Source organism: Ictalurus furcatus, chromosome 3, assembly GCF_023375685.1.
Source record: "Ictalurus furcatus strain D&B chromosome 3, Billie_1.0, whole genome shotgun sequence".
In the NCBI taxonomy this organism is placed as follows: domain Eukaryota; kingdom Metazoa; phylum Chordata; class Actinopteri; order Siluriformes; family Ictaluridae; genus Ictalurus; species Ictalurus furcatus.
Window position 1 is genome coordinate 37806791 of NC_071257.1, and position 17563 is coordinate 37824353.

A 17563-nucleotide genomic window follows, 5' to 3' on the forward strand; every position below is an offset into this window, starting at 1 on the left:
ACACAGGTTACAAGTACAGAACCATCAACAGTAGGAACAACTGCATCTACAACAACTCCAGGTCCAACTACTCCAACTGAGGAAGCAACAACTACACAGGAAACAACTACAGCTCCAAGTACAACATCCTCTACAGCAGCAACAACAGAACTAACCACTACCACAGAATCAACTACACAGGCTACAACAAGCACAGAACCAACAACAGTAGAAACAACTGCATCTACAACTACTCCAGCTCCAACTACTCCAACTGAGGAAGCAACAACTACAGAGGAAACAACTACTCTTCCAAGTACAACATTAACTACAGCAGCAAAAACAGAACTAACCACTACCACAGAATCAACTACACAAGCTACAACAAGCACAGAACCAACAACAGTAGAAACAACTGCATCTACAACTACTCCAGCTCCAACTACTCCAACTGAGGAAGCAACAACTACAGAGGAAACAACTACACTTCCAAGTACAACATTAACTACAGCAGCAACAACAGAACTAACCACTACCACAGAAGCAACTACACAGGCTACAACAAGCACAGAACCAACAACAGTAGAAACAACTGTATCTACAACTACTCCAGCTCCAACAACTACAACTGAGGAAGCAACAACTACAGAAGAAACAACCACAGCTCCAAGTACAACATTAACTACAGCAGCAACAACAGAACTAACCAATACCACAGAATCAACTACACAGGCTACAACAAGCACAGAACCAACAACAGTAGAAACAACTGCATCTACAACTACTCCAGCTCCAACTACTCCAACTGAGGAAGCAACAACTACAGAGGAAACAACTACACTTCCAAGTACAACATTAACTACAGCAGCAACAACAGAACTAACCAATACCACAGAATCAACTACACAGGCTACAACAAGCACAGAACCAACAACAGTAGAAACAACTGCATCTACAACTACTCTAGCTCCAACTACTCCAACTGAGGAAGCAACAACTACAGAGGAAACAACTACACTTCCAAGTACAACATTAACTACAGCAGCAACAACAGAACTAACCACTACCACAGAAGCAACTACACAGGCTACAACAAGCACAGAAGCAACAACAGTAGAAACAACTGCATCTACAACTACTCCAGCTCCAACAACTACAACTGAGGAAGCAACAACAACAGAGGAAACAACCACAGCTACAACTGTACTGACAACAGAACCAACAACAGCATCTACAACAACTGTAGCCCCAACTAGTACAACTCAGGAGCCCATTACTACAGCGGAAACTACTACAAGTACAACTGTACTGACAACAATACCAACTACAGAACAATCAACTACACAGGTGACAACAAGTGCAGAACCAACAACAGTAGGAACAACTGCATCTACAACTACTCCAGCTCCAACTGAGGAAGCAACAACTACAGAGGAAACAACCACAGCTCCAAGTACAACATTAACTACAGCAGCAACAACAGAACTAACCACTACCACAGAATCAACTACACAAGCTACAACAAGCACAGAACCAACAACAGTAGAAACAACTGTATCTACAACTACTCCAGCTCCAACAACTACAACTGAGGAAGCAACAACAACAGAGGAAACAACTACACTTCCAAGTACAACATTAACTACAGCAGCACCAACAGAACTAACCACTACCACAGAATCAACTACACAGGCTACAACAAGCACAGAACCAACAACAGTAGAAACAACTGCATCTACAACTACTCCAGCTCCAACAACTACAACTGAGGAAGCAACAACAACAGAGGAAACAACCACAGCTACAACTGTACTGACAACAGAACCAACAACAGCATCTACAACAACTGTAGCCCCAAGTAGTACAACTCAGGAGCCATTTACTACAGAGGAAACTACTACAAGTACAACTGTACTGACAACAATACCAACTACAGAACAATCAAGTACACAGGTTACAACAAGTACAGAACCAACAACAGTAGGAACAACTGCATCTACAACAACTCCAGGTCCAACTACTCCAACTGAGGAAGCAACAACTACACAGGAAACAACTACAGCTGCAAGTACAACATCATCTACAGCAGCATCAACAGAACTAACCACTACCACAGAATCAACTACACAGGCTACAACAAGCACAGAACCAACAACAGTAGAAACAACTGCATCTACAACTACTCCAGCTCCAACTACTCCAACTGAGGAAGCAACAACTACAGAGGAAACAACTACACTTCCAAGTACAACATTAACTACAGCAGCAACAACAGAACTAACCACTACCACAGAATCAACTACACAAGCTACAACAAGCACAGAACCAACAACAGTAGAAACAACTGCATCTACAACTACTCCAGCTCCAACTACTCCAACTGAGGAAGCAACAACAACAGAGGAAACAACCACAGCTACAACTGTACTGACAACAGTACCAACAACAGCATCTACAACAACTGTAGCCCCAACTAGTACAACTCAGGAGCCATTTACTATAGAGGAAACTACTACAAGTACAACTGTACTGACAACAATACCAACTACAGAACAATCAACTATACAGGTTACAACAAGTACAGAACCAACAACAGTAGGAACAACTGCATCTACAACTACTCCAGGTCCAACTACTCCAACTGAGGAAGCAACAACTACAGAGGAAACAACTACACTTCCAAGTACAACATTAACTACAGCAGCAACAACAGAACTAACCACTACCACAGAATCAACTACACAGGCTACAACAAGCACAGAACCAACAACAGTAGAAACAACTGCATCTACAACTACTCCAGCTCCAACTACTCCAACTGAGGAAGCAACAACTACAGAGGAAACAACTACACTTCCAAGTACAACATTAACTACAGCAGCAACAACAGAACTAACCAATACCACAGAATCAACTACACAGGCTACAACAAGCACAGAACCAACAACAGTAGAAACAACTGCATCTACAAATATTCTATCTCCAACTACTCCAACTGAGGAAGCAACAACTACAGAGGAAACAACTACACTTCCAAGTACAACATTAACTACAGCAGCAACAACAGAACTAACCACTACCACAGAAGCAACTACACAGGCTACAACAAGCACAGAAGCAACAACAGTAGAAACAACTGTATCTACAACTACTCCAGCTCCAACAACTACAACTGAGGAAGCAACAACTACAGAAGAAACAACCACAGCTCCAAGTACAACATTAACTACAGCAGCAACAACAGAACTAACCACTACCACAGAATCAACTACACAGGCTACAACAAGCACAGAACCAACAACAGTAGAAACAACTGTATCTACAACTACTCCAGCTCCAACAACTACAACTGAGGAAGCAACAACAACAGAGGAAACAACCACACTTCCAAGTACAACATTAACTACAGCAGCAACAACAGAACTAACCACTACCACAGAATCAACTACACAGGCTACAACAAGCACAGAACCAACAACAGTAGAAACAACTGTATCTACAACTACTCCAGCTCCAACAACTACAACTGAGGAAGCAACAACAACAGAGGAAACAACCACAGCTCCAAGTACAACATTAACTACAGCAGCAACAACAGAACCAACCATTACCACAGAATCAACTACACAGGCTACAACAAGCACAGAACCAACAACAGTAGAAACAACTGTATCTACAACTACTCCAGCTCCAACAACTTCAACTGAGGAAGCAACAACAACAGAGGAAACAACCACAGCTACAACTGGACTGACAACAGTACCAACAACAGCACCTGCAACAACTGTAGCCCCAACTAGTACAACTCAGGAGCCCAGTACTACAGAGAAAACTACTACAAGTACAACTGTACTGACAACAATACCAACTACAGAACTATCAACTACACAGGTTACAACAAGTGCAGAATCAACAACAGTAGGAACAACTGTATCTACAACTACTCCAGCTCCAACAACTACAACTGAGGAAGCAACAACTATAGAGGAAACAACCACAGCTCCTAGTACAACATTAACTACAGCAGCAACAACAGAACTAACCACTACCACAGAATCAACTACACAGGCTACAACAAGCACAGAACCAACAACAGTAGAAACAACTGTATCTACAACAACTGTAGCCCCAACCAGTACAACTCAGGAACCCAGTACTACAGAGGAAATTACTACAAGTAGAACTGTACTGACAACAATACCAACTACAGAACTATCAACTACACAGATTACAACAAGTGCAGAACCAACAACAGTACGAACAACCGCATCGACAAATACTCCAGCTCCAACTGGCGAAGCAACAACTACAGAGGAAACAATTACAGCTCCAAGTACAACATCATCTACAGCAGCAACAACAGAACTAACCACTACCATAGAATCAACTACACAGGCTACAACAAGCACAGAACCAACAACAGTAGAAACAACTGTATCTACAACTACTCCAGCTCCAACAACTACAACTGTGGAAGCAACAAAAACAGAGGAAACAACCACAGCTACAACTGTACTGACAACAGAACCAACAACAGCATCTACAACAACTGTAGCCCCAACTAGTACAACTCAGGAGCCCATTACTACAGCGGAAACTACTACAAGTACAACTGTACTGACAACAATACCAACTACAGAACAATCAACTACACAGGTTACAACATGTGCAGAACCGACAACAGTAGGAACAACTGCATCTACAACTACTCCAGCTCCAACTGAGGAAGCAACAACTACAGAGGAAACAACCACAGCTCCAAGTACAACATTAACTACAGCAGCAACAACAGAACTAACCACTACCACAGAATCAACTACACAGGCTACAACAAGCACAGAACCAACAACAGTAGAAACAACTGTATCTACAACTACTCCAGCTCCAACAACTACAACTGAGGAAGCAACAACAACAGAGGAAACAACCACACTTCCAAGTACAACATTAACTACAGCAGCAACAACAGAACTAAGCACTACCACAGAATCAACTACACAGGCTACAACAAGCACAGAACCAACAACAGTAGAAACAACTGTATCTACAACTACTCCAGCTCCAACTACTCCAACTGAGGAAGCAACAACTACAGAGGAAACAACGACAGCTCCAAGTACAACATTAACTACAGCAGCAACAACAAAACTAACCACTACCACAGAATCAACTACACAAGCTACAACAAGCACAGAACCAACAACAGTAGAAACAACTGTATCTACAACTACTCCAGCTCCAACAACTACAACTGAGGAAGCAAGAACAACAGAAGAAACAACCACAACTACAACTGTACTGACAACAGTACCAACAACAGCACCTACAACAACTGTAGCCCCAACTAGTACAACTCAGGAGCCCAGTACTACAGAGAAAACTACTACAAGTACAACTGTACTGACAACAATACCAACTACAGATCTATCAACTACACAGGTTACAACAAGTGCAGAATCAACAACAGTAGGAACAACTGTATCTACAACTACTCCAGCTCCAACAACTACAACTGAGGAAGCAACAACAACAGAGGAAACAACCACACTTCCAAGTACAACATTAACTACAGCAGCAACAACAGAACTAACCACTACCACAGAATCAACTACACAGGCTACAACAAGCACAGAACCAACAACAGTAGAAACAACTGTATCTACAACTACTCCAGCTCCAACAACTACAACTGAGGAAGCAACAACAACAGAGGAAACAACCACAGCTACAACTGTACTGACAACAGTACCAACAACAGCATCTACAACAACTGTAGCCCCAACCACTACAACTCAGGAACCCAGTACTACAGAGGAAACTACTACAAGTACAACTGTACTGACAACAATACCAACTATAGAACAATCAAATACACAGGTTACAACAAGTGCAGAACCAACAACAGTAGGAACAACTGCATCTACAACTACTCCAGCTCCAACTGAGGAAGCAACAACTACAGAGGAAACAACCACAGCTCCAAGTACAACATTAACTACAGCAGCATCAACAGAACTAACCACTACCACAGAATCAACTACACAGGCTACTACAAGCACAGAACCAACAACAGTAGAAACAACTGTATCTACAACTACTCCAGCTCCAACAACTACAACTGAGGAAGCAACAACAACAGAGGAAACAACCACACTTCCAAATACAACATTAACTACAGCAGCAACAACAGAACTAACCACTACCACAGAATCAACTACACAGGCTACAACAAGCACAGAACCAACAACAGTAGAAACAACTGCATCTACAACTACTCCAGCTCCAACTACACCAACTGAGGAAGCAACAACTACAGAGGAAACAACGACAGCTCCAAGTACAACATTAACTACAGCAGCAACAACAAAACTAACCACTACCACAGAATCAACTACACAAGCTACAACAAGCACCGAACCAACAACAGTAGAAACAACTGTATCTACAACTACTCCAGCTCCAACAACTACAACTGAGGAAGCAACAAAAACAGAGGAAACAACCACAGCTACAACTGTACTGACAACAGTACCAACAACAGCATCTACAACAACTGTAGCCCCAACCACTACAACTCAGGAACCCAGTACTACAGAGGAAACTACTACAAGTACAACTGTACTGACAACAATACCAACTACAGAACAATCAAATACACAGGTTACAACAAGTGCAGAACCAACAACAGTAGGAACAACTGCATCTACAACTACTCCAGCTCCAACTGAGGAAGCAACAACTACAGAGGAAACAACCACAGCTCCAAGTACAACATTAACTACAGCAGCATCAACAGAACTAACCACTACCACAGAATCAACTACACAGGCTACTACAAGCACAGAACCAACAACAGTAGAAACAACTGTATCTACAACTACTCCAGCTCCAACAACTACAACTGAGGAAGCAACAACAACAGAGGAAACAACCACACTTCCAAGTACAACATTAACTACAGCAGCAACAACAGAACTAAACACTACCACAGAATCAACTACACAGGCTACAACAAGCACAGAACCAACAACAGTAGAAACAACTGCATCTACAACTACTCCAGCTCCAACTACACCAACTGAGGAAGCAACAACTACAGAGGAAACAACGACAGCTCCAAGTACAACATTAACTACAGCAGCAACAACAAAACTAACCACTACCACAGAATCAACTACACAAGCTACAACAAGCACAGAACCAACAACAGTAGAAACAACTGTATCTACAACTACTCCAGCTCCAACAACTACAACTGAGGAAGCAAGAACAACAGAAGAAACAACCACAACTACAACTGTACTGACAACAGTACCAACAACAGCACCTACAACAACTGTAGCCCCAACTAGTACAACTCAGGAGCCCAGTACTACAGAGAAAACTACTACAAGTACAACTGTACTGACAACAATACCAACTACAGATCTATCAACTACACAGGTTACAACAAGTGCAGAATCAACAACAGTAGGAACAACTGTATCTACAACTACTCCAGCTCCAACAACTACAACTGAGGAAGCAACAACAACAGAGGAAACAACCACACTTCCAAGTACAACATTAACTACAGCAGCAACAACAGAACTAACCACTACCACAGAATCAACTACACAGGCTACAACAAGCACAGAACCAACAACAGTAGAAACAACTGTATCTACAACTACTCCAGCTCCAACAACTACAACTGAGGAAGCAACAACAACAGAGGAAACAACCACAGCTACAACTGTACTGACAACAGTACCAACAACAGCTTCTACAACAACTGTAGCCCCAACCAGTACAACTCAGGAACCCAGTACTACAGAGGAAACTACTACAAGTACAACTGTACTGACAACAATACCAACTACAGAACAATCAACTACACAGGTTACAACAAGTGCAGTATCAACAACAGTAGGAACAACTGAACCTACAACTACTCCAGCTCCAACTATTCCAACTGAGGAAGCAACAACTACAGAGGAAACAACTACAGCTCCAAGTACAACATTAACTACAGCAGCAACAACAGAACTAACCACTACCACAGAATCAACTACACAGGCTACAAGAAGCACAGAACCAACAACAGTAGAAACAACTGCATCTACAACAACTACAGCTCCAACCACTACAAGTGAGGAAGCAACGCCTACAGCGGATATAACCACATCTACAATGGTACTGGCTACAGCACCAACAATAGAACTATCAACTACACAGTCTACATCAAGCACAGTACCAACAAGTGCAGACACAATTACACCTGCAATTAGTACAGCTTTAATTACTACAGTTGAAGGATCAGTATCTACAGAGGAAAGTCCAACTACATCACCCAGAACTGCACAACCAATAACAACTTCTACTGATTTCACAACACAGTCTCCAACTTCTACAGCAACAACTTCATTAATGTATGTTACTTTCTGACACATAAATGAGTAAAAAAAAATTATATATTCATACTGAAATCTGATACTAAATTAATGTATAATGCTTTAATTTTTTAGACCTGGTTCAGCTGTGGTCCAGACCAGGATGGTCTTCAATTCCTCCTCTCCTGTTCCCAGTGAGAGTTTGGTCCTCAACACAACCCAGACTCTTCTCAGTGCTCGACTCACAAGCCTCACTGACTCTGTAAAAGTGCTGAACTTCAGCTATGAGAGTATGTTTTCTTTACTAATACATATTACAGCTACAACTCTTCACATCATTGTCCTATCCATATTTGAGCTAAAACATTCTTATGGACATTTGATTTGTTCCACAGAAATTTCAGACACCTCCTATGCAGTCATCTTCACATTTAGCATCAGTAACATCAGCATGTCTAAGAACCCTCACCTCAGAAACGACACCTACACCCAAGTGGAGAACATCATCAATAATGCTGTGAGTGCACATCACCATGTGCTTATCTACATTCTAACAAATATTCAGAGGTGGCGTTGGATCCCATTGCAGCGTTTAATAAAAACAGTTGCAAAAATCAAATAGTGTAAAAGTCAACACAGTAACCCCTGGGTTGTATGAGGCAGGGCAGACTCACATTGGGGTAATCATCAAAGGTCAAAACACTAGGACGCAGATGTAGACAAAGAAGCAGAGCAAGATCAAAAATCAGTAGTCAAATATAGGACTATAATTGGGCATTAAAGTGTCAGGAATATCCATCCTACATATAAAACATGATGTCTATATTCTTCAACTGAAAATCTATGAAACTGTTTTTATTTGTAATAGAAAAAATGTTTGCACAAACAGTACAATGGAATGATCTTATATCTCACAGAAAATCTGATTATTTGTCTTTATTTCTTCAGCTAAACACACTTCTAAATGACGCTGCTGCAGAACCATTCAAACCCCAGAGCTCGTTCTTCACGTAAGTTCATAGCAGTATTCTTTCCCCTCTCAAAATACCGTTTGGTAATTCTTATTGTAAACTGAATTGTGTTGTGATGTTTGTGATTTCTTCTAGTGGTAACAGGAATTCAGGAAACCAGGTTAATGGTGATATGGAGTACTACTTCCAAGATGGAGACACCAAAACACCAGCAGCCTTCCTGAATGAGCTTACACCTGTGTAAGTTTCCTGATATCAGTTTCACAAGTCTGCATTTTTGTGTTCTCACACTGTGTGATGAATGTCGTGTAGTTATAATTCATGATAGATTTTGTTATTTTGATTTTTACTCAATATTCATTATCCCTTATTTAGTTTATTTATTTAATTAGTGGCTAACTATTCTTCTTTATCTCCTTCTTATTCTTGATTTCTTTTATTAATTATTTTGTATTTTTCCCCCTACTTCAGATTGGGGAATGTCCTGATATGTATTCGTCTAGTTTTTAAGAACTTGACCAGAATACCTAGTGAGGCTGATGTTCTCAATGCTGCTAATGCTCTGCTGGACTCAAAGACCAGAAGAGCACGATCACTTGTAATACAAACACTGAGTGATCCTGTGAGCATTCAGAATGTCATCTATGAAAGTGAGTCTTGAAATTGTGATCAAAATTGTTTTAAATATAATGTATTTTCTCTGAAGGTCTCATTTATAATTTTGTTATATTCCTTTCAGAAATTGGCAACAGCTCCTACATTATAAGCTTTGCATTTCAAATCAGCAATGTGACCATCTCCAAGGACCTTCAGCTTAGGAACGGAACATATGATTTAATACAAAACACCATCAATAGTCTGGTAAGTGTAAGCCATTGTTCTCTTTCCCAAAATTACTTTACACAGTAAAATAAGATTTATTTTGACTATGTTCATTTAAACCTTAGTTTTACCCCCTTTTATTAGCTGAACACTATTCTGAATGTGAAAGATGCTCCTGCGTTTGTCTTTCCACAAGCAAACTACACGTAAGTGCCTTCTTTTCTCAAGCCCTTTTCTCAAGCCCGTTACAAAATAGATAAAAAATAATAATTTTCATCATTAGCTTTTAAGAATAAAATTGAAGAGTAATCTGTGAGATACTGATTTATGAACTCTCTCTGTGCTGGAGCCAATAAACTAAACTGGAAGGCTTCATGACATTGAGTAAAATGAGCAGCTCTTTCAGCATTGGAGAGAACTGTTGGAATGAGTCTAGTCTTAGAATGAACAGATGGTCAAGAATTTCAGAAATGATACCATTAGGATGCAAATAACTTTTACAGGGATAGTTTAGTAATAGAGGTAAAGGACTGAATATGGGCTGGCTTAATATTCTTGAAGGATTTAGAGGTTTTCTTACAAACAGATGTGTGGAAGTATAGATGTATTGTGTAAATCATGAGCAAACAAATTAAAGCACAGAGCAATTCACAAAGATGTAGAACGCAATAAGTCAGGCGATCTGGATAAGACTGGGCTAGGCTAACTCAAACTCAATAACAAGGCACACAAAACCAGGAAAGTAAAGCACAATACAAACAAGGCTAAGTAACATAACCCTCAAACTGCATTAGCAAGACTGTACAATTATCTGGTGAAAGTCTGGGTTAATTTAAGAATATTGAGAATGTGAGAGGGTTGCTGGTTGTGGGTGGGGGTTGGGACACGAGTTGCTCTGAACACACCTTACTTCTGACATCCACTATATATCATTACACCTTTTCTGTCTTACATATATCACATCCCCCCTTCACAGTCATATAAACTTGTGTGACTAAAACAGGTACACTACTTACAATACACAAGGGTGTTGTATCATGGCTGAGTCTGTGCTCTGACCTCAGCTTCCTAACAAGCTGGGAGCAATTCATCCACAGAAAGAATTGTGTATCACCAATGTATAATGGTTGTATTTGGTTGTCTCATAACGAGACATTGTCTGATATATTTGCCTGCCTTGGGGACTATCACACTTACTTAATGGTGATACCTGATTGGTGAATCCACACATCATTAACAACATGCATAATGATTTTAATTTCGACTATACTTTCAACTTGCTTTGATGTCACCATGGCACTTGGAATATGGACTATGGTTTTCCCTGTCTCTATAAATCATATTTTGTAAAGTAGAATTTCCAGTGTTTATACAACAAGTACAATAGAATAACCTTTTGGCAATGTGATTTGACGATTAGTGTCCCTTTGATTTGGTTTTCAACATGCAATTGAACACCACCCGTGTTGTTGAAAAGTCAGAGTCTGATCCTCCACTAATCAGCATGAATTGGATTAAAATCTATAAAGCTAGGAAGCAATGTTAGGTCTAATACTGAAATAAAGCCAGGAATGAAACCAAGATTCCGCGCCATCAGCCTTTATTATCTTCAGCGAAAGACTGCATGTCAGTTGTTTGTGTAAAGAAATAAAAAGATGCTTCATTTCCTCGCTATCTTTTCTCAAAATCTCAGAACTTTTCTATCCCTTTAAAAAAAAAGAGAAGAAAAAAAAAGGAATGAGTGAGAGAGAAAAATGAGTGAGAAAATTCAGGAAATGTGTTACAGCTTACTCCCGTTTCATCATGGGGAATAGTGCACACTTTCTGGGTGAAGTGTCTAGGGATGTAGCATGCGATGGCAGCCTCGAGAGGCTGCACATGATAATGCCTACATTAAGCAGCTCGGCTCGCGACTTGCGCTCTTCTCGGAAGCCGAAGCGAGTTGGGATTCAGAGCCTTGCAGATTTGGGCCCGCCGCTGCCAAGGCAGCTAGCTGTCTCAGGTTCGGGGGATCTCTTATGTATCCGGAAGAGGAGCCGGAGATGAGCACTGCTCTATCTCTTGCTCTGTCTTCCGGGTTCGGTTCTCCGCTGGATTTTGGAGCTTGCGTCTGACTCCTCCTTCCGCTATGGAAAGCCAAGCGGGAAAAAAAGAAAAAAAAAACAGATAAAAATAATAGTAATAATTCCTCTCTGACTCTGAGGAGCCAGAAGGGTGTATTAAAAACTGAGAGCAGCATATAAAGAGCTGCTTGAAGTGATTACAAAGGCTGGATGAGCCTTTTTCTCCCCAGTGAAAGTAAATCCCTCACACTGCAGAAACTCCCCTTTCTTCCAGAAGTGCATGACAAAATATCAGGCTTCTGGGGGAAACCATGCATAAGCCGTATTTATAACCCCACGATGTTGGATTATTCGGCCATTGTGGGGAATGAACCGCATGGATATTCAGCTATACTAAAGGTGGAGGAGGCGCTTGCGAGCTACCTTTCTCCATCGATGGCAGGTAATTCGGCGGGCCAGCTTTGCCATCCAAGCCACCGTGTAAGGCCACTGTGGCATTGGTGGGCAAGCCCTATGCAGTAGTAGTCTTGCTTGTGGGTCACTGCAGACATTGACAGTGTTGCAGGCCTACCAAGCAGACCTGCTGAGTGAGCTCATATGGCGGCATTCAGCGAGTTCCTTCCCTGTTGCCTCGAGTTCACTAGTGCAAGGGAGATCCAGAAGGCGAGAATGGCAACCCGCCAACCCCCGCGAACAGCCAGGGGAACCGGCGGCCACAGTCACGGCCTACTACTAGGCCTGATCTGAGAATGGTCATAAAGGCCAAGCAGGCAAAGAAGAGTGGTCCTGAGGGGCCGTGGAGGGACGTATCAGGGGACATGAGGTGGGCAGTTAGCCCCCAGTGCCACTGTAGGGCCTCCCCTAGCCAAGGCGGTCCCAAGTTTTCAGTGTTCTCTGGTCAGCGAGCTATCACAGGGCAATGAAAATCTGATGCTTTCCCTCCAACAGAATGTAGAATAGTTAACGTCACTAAAAGACCATCTGGCAGCGTGGAAGCTACTGCCAAATGTGTCTCCATGGGTTCTGTCTACTGTAGAAAACGGTTACCGGGTCCAGTTTATAGCTCGACCCCCCCCCCCCCCCCGGTTCAGAGGTGTGCTCACCACAGTAGTCAGCACAGACTAGAGCCCGACGTTGGTGCAGGAAGTAAGAGCCCTCTTGGACAAAGGGGCCATAGAACATGTACCCCGTTCCCTGAGGGAGGGAGGTTTTTACAGCCGTTATTTCCTGGTCTGCAAAAAATAGGAGTACGCGGCCAATTTTAGATCTGCGTCATCTGAACTGTACTCTTCGGACATACAGGTTCAAGATGCTGACGCCCAAACTTATCGTTCCACAGATTCAGTTTGAGGACTGGTTTGTGACGATAGATCTAAAAGGTGCATATTTCCACATAGAACTATCGCTAGCTTTATCCCGTCGCACCTTCACAAAGTGCATGGATGGCATTCTGGCTCCATTGTGACTCCAGGGCATCCGTGTACTAAACTACCTGGATGACTGGTTAATTCTAGCACGATCCAGGGAACTGGAGGTTCAACATCGGGATGTTGTTCTCGCCCACATGAAGAGCTTGGGGCTCAGGCTGAACCTCAGAAAAGTATGCTTTCCCCAATGCAGTGGACAACTTTTTAGGGGTTATAAGGATTCTACTATGATGAGGGCGTTTCTATCCCCAACATGCGTAGGGTCAATCCTATCAACAGTGAGCAAGATAAAGCTGGATCTTGGGAGCCTATTGGCGCTTATGGGCCTATTGCATAGTAGACAGTTCAGTGGTGGCTGAGAAGTTGGGGATTTCATCCAAGGACGAAACCTCTGAGAATAATCAGCTTCATGTGGCGATGCCTACGTGCTCTGAGAATTTGACTGTCCCCGGTTTCTAGCCTTGGGTCACACTCTAGGGGTGTTTCCTTAGCACAAGACAGTAATGACAGACACCTCTCTCACGGGCTGGAGCACGGTCTTAGACAGCTGTCCAGCTCATGGTCTCTGGTGCAGCCCTCATCTGGAGCGCCATATAAATTGCCTAGAATTGTGGGCCATATTTCTAGCACTGAAATTCCTTCTTCTTCAATTGAGAGGTCACCATGTGTTTACAGACAACACACTGGTGGTCTCATATGTTGACCACCAGGGAATATTATGTCCATGCCCCCTGTTCAGGCAGGCGCAACTAATTCTTCTCTGGGCAGAAGGAAAGTTTGTCTATGAGTACAATGTACATTCTGGGAATATGGGGGCAGACATCCTGTTGAGGCAGGGGATGAGGCCCAGGAATTGGTGGCTCCATCCACAAGTGGTGGAGTCCATATGGCGAGGTTTGGCCAAGTGGGACTGCATGTGTTCACCTCCGAGGAGACAACACATGGCCCGCTATGGTTCACCCTCACTCCTCCCGCACAATTAGGGCTGGACGCCATGGTACACATATGGCCGAGGTCACATCTGTACGCTTTTCCCCAAAAACTATGGAAACTGTGGGTCTGGCCCCTGAGGGGCATCAGCTCATAGATTCTGGTCTCACAACTGAGGTTGTAGAGACCATGTTAAATGCTAGAGCCCCATCCACAAGGAAATTGTATGCACTCAAGTGGCAGCTTTTTGTCTTGTGGTGTGAGGAACGTCAGCTAGACCCAGTGAACTGCGCAATAGCTACAGTCCTGGAGTTCTTACAAGAACGATTCTCAGCGGGGTGGGCTCCTTCTACAATCAGGGTTTACATGGCCGCCATTTCGGCCAGCCATGCCCCTGTTGGTGGAGTCTCTGTGGGGCAACATCCTCTAACTTCAAGGTTCATGCGTGGTGTCAGGCGGCTGAGGCGGGTCTGCAGGCCGTGCATACCTTCCTGGGACCTTTCTGTGGTCCTGGAAGGTCTGTCAATGGCCCCATTTGAGCACTTAGAGTCAGCCTCTGAGAATCTTCTGACTCTAAAGGTAGCTCTTCTGCTGGCCCTGACATCTACAACATCCTCCATTCCCCACACCGGAACAAGAGAGAATGCACCTGCTGTGTCCAGTAAGGGCTCTCTGTACTTACGTCCACCGCTCTGGCCAGTTGCGTAAGTTGGAGCAGCTGCTGGTCTGCTTTGGTGGCGACAGTAGAGGTCATGCTGTGTCAAAGCAGCGCATCTCTAATTGGATAGTGGAAGCAATTTCTATTGCTTATGAGGCGCGCAGTCTCGCTACGCCTCTGGGCATAAGGGCTTATCCTACTAGGGCGGTCGCCTCCGCGAAGGCTTTGTCCAAGGTGGTATCCTTACAGGATGCGTGTGCTGCTGCAGGATGGTCTACGCCACACACATTCATTCGTTATTACAGCCTGGATATTCATTCCACCCTGGGCTCGAGTGTCTTGCAGTGACTCTTGGGCTTGGGTCTTTTTGAACAGGCTGTACCCTCAGTATGACAGCGTGGGTATTCTCGTTCCCATAGTGTTATGCGAAACACAATGTCAAAGTTCCCTTTGAAAGGGAATGTCTGGGTTATGCATGTAACCCTGTTCCCTGAGAAGGGAACGAGACATTGCATAGCTTTGTCACACCAGGGCAGGCCTGTGAATTGCGTCTTCGCTTCAGATAATAGAGGCAGATGGCGCGGTTCACAGGTGCCATATTTATATCATGCAACATGCTTAATTGCCACGTCACCTGATCATGGCAGGCCTATAAATATGTATGATTTTATACAAGCTTCAGATGCCAGTCACGCGCGAGAGGCGCTTCCATAGTGTTATGCTAAATGCAACGTCTCGTTCCCTTCTCAGGGAACAGGGTTACATGTGTAACCAAGACGATTTGGACAAAAGAGACTACAAAGACCATCAGAGCAGCTATGTCTATAGAGGCATGAACCCCCACAACAATGTAGAGTAGGATTTGTACAGTTTTTTTCTGGTTCCATCACTGACTGGAGGAGCTTTTTCATTGAGAGACACTTCAGTGTAAATAGTTCTTTGTCAAAGCCATGGGACAAAGGACACCATACACAACATACATCAGAACTGAATACAGACTCTTAAAATCATGTTTTTATTTTCCTCCAGGTTTAATGGTACATCAATTGTGGCTAATTCTGAATACATCTTTGTGGAAGGTGACACCAAGTGGACACCAAGTGGATTTCTTTCTGCAATACTGAACATTAGTGGATTGTCGACCTTCACCACTCCTGCTGTGGTTCAGACCAGGATGCTCTTCAATTCCTCCTGTCCTGTTCCCAGTGAGAGTTTGGTCCTCAGAGCAATTCAGACTCTTCACAGTGCTCGACTCACAAACCTCTCTGACTCTGTAAATGGGCTGAACTTCACCTATGAGAGTATGTTTTCTTTACTAATACATATTACTGCTACAACCCTTCGCATCATTGTCCTATCCATATGAGAGCTAAAACATTCTTATGGACATTTGATTTGTTCCACAGAAATTTCAGACACCTCCTATGCAGTCAGCTTCACATTTAGCATGAGTAACATCAGCATGTCTAAGAACCCTGACGTCAGGAACGACACCTACACCCAAGTGGAGAATATCATCAATAACGCTGTGAGTGTACATGACCATGTGCTTATCTACATTCTAACAAATATCTATAGATAGGGTTGGATTCAATTGGAGAGTTATGAATTAGTCCAAAAGTTCACAGTGAACACAGGGCTATCTGAGACACAACACTCTCATAGCAGGGACTCAGGTAAAGATCCAAAACCCTAGAAGGCAGATGCAGACATAACAGCAGGGCAGAATCATGAATCAGTAATAAAATATCGGACTATAATGGGGGACTTAAAGGGCCAGGAATATCCATCCTACATATAAAACATGATGTCTAAATTCTTCAATTGAAAATCTATGAAACGGTTTTTATTTGTAAATGAAAAAATGAGTACACAAACAGTACAATGGGATGTTCTTATATCTCACAGAAAAACTGATTATTTATCTTTCCTTCTCCAGCTAAACACACTTCTAAATGACGCTGCTGCAGAACCATTCAAACCCCAGAGCACTTTCTTCACGTAAGTTCACAGCAGTATTCTTTCCCCTCTCAAAATACCTTTTGGTAATTCTTATTGTAAAGTGAATTATGTTGTGATGTTTGTGATTTCTTCTACTGGTAACAGGAGTTCAGGAAACCAGGTTAATGGTGATATGGAGTACTACTTCCAAGATGGAGACACCAAAACACCAGCAGCCTTCCTGAATGAGCTTACACCTGTGTAAGTGTCCTGATATTAAATCCACGTCTGCATTTTTAATCTGTGTTTTCACACCCTGTGATGAATGTCATGTAGTTAAAATTCATGACAGATTTTGCTATTTTGATTTTTACTCAATGTTCATTATCCCTTATTTACT

The 17563-nt window shown here is 42.7% G+C and overlaps 1 protein-coding gene across 1 annotated transcript; it reads left to right on the plus strand.

Moving 5' to 3' along the window:
* The first annotated feature begins 8151 nt into the window (after positions 1-8151).
* On the plus strand, positions 8152-17227 carry LOC128605766 (uncharacterized). Its single transcript, XM_053621480.1, has 12 exons — positions 8152-8195; positions 8487-8641; positions 8747-8868; positions 9300-9361; positions 9467-9563; positions 9651-9655; positions 9794-9972; positions 10062-10183; positions 10289-10350; positions 16252-16523; positions 16629-16750; positions 17162-17227. Exons 1-12 carry the CDS (start codon positions 8152-8154, stop codon positions 17225-17227), a joined length of 1308 nt encoding a protein of 435 aa, XP_053477455.1.
* The last annotated feature ends 336 nt before the right edge of the window (positions 17228-17563 follow it).

Excerpts from the sequence above, each read along its gene's own strand:
- LOC128605766 (XM_053621480.1), top strand. The coding sequence starts at position 8,152 with ATGGTACTGGCTACAGCACCAACAATAGAACTATCAACTACACA. Across the intron at positions 10,351-16,251 it reads TTTCCACAAGCAAACTACAC|GTTTAATGGTACATCAATTG; the intron begins GTAAGTGCCTTC and ends ATTTTCCTCCAG. Across the intron at positions 16,524-16,628 it reads GCTGAACTTCACCTATGAGA|AAATTTCAGACACCTCCTAT; the intron begins GTATGTTTTCTT and ends TTTGTTCCACAG.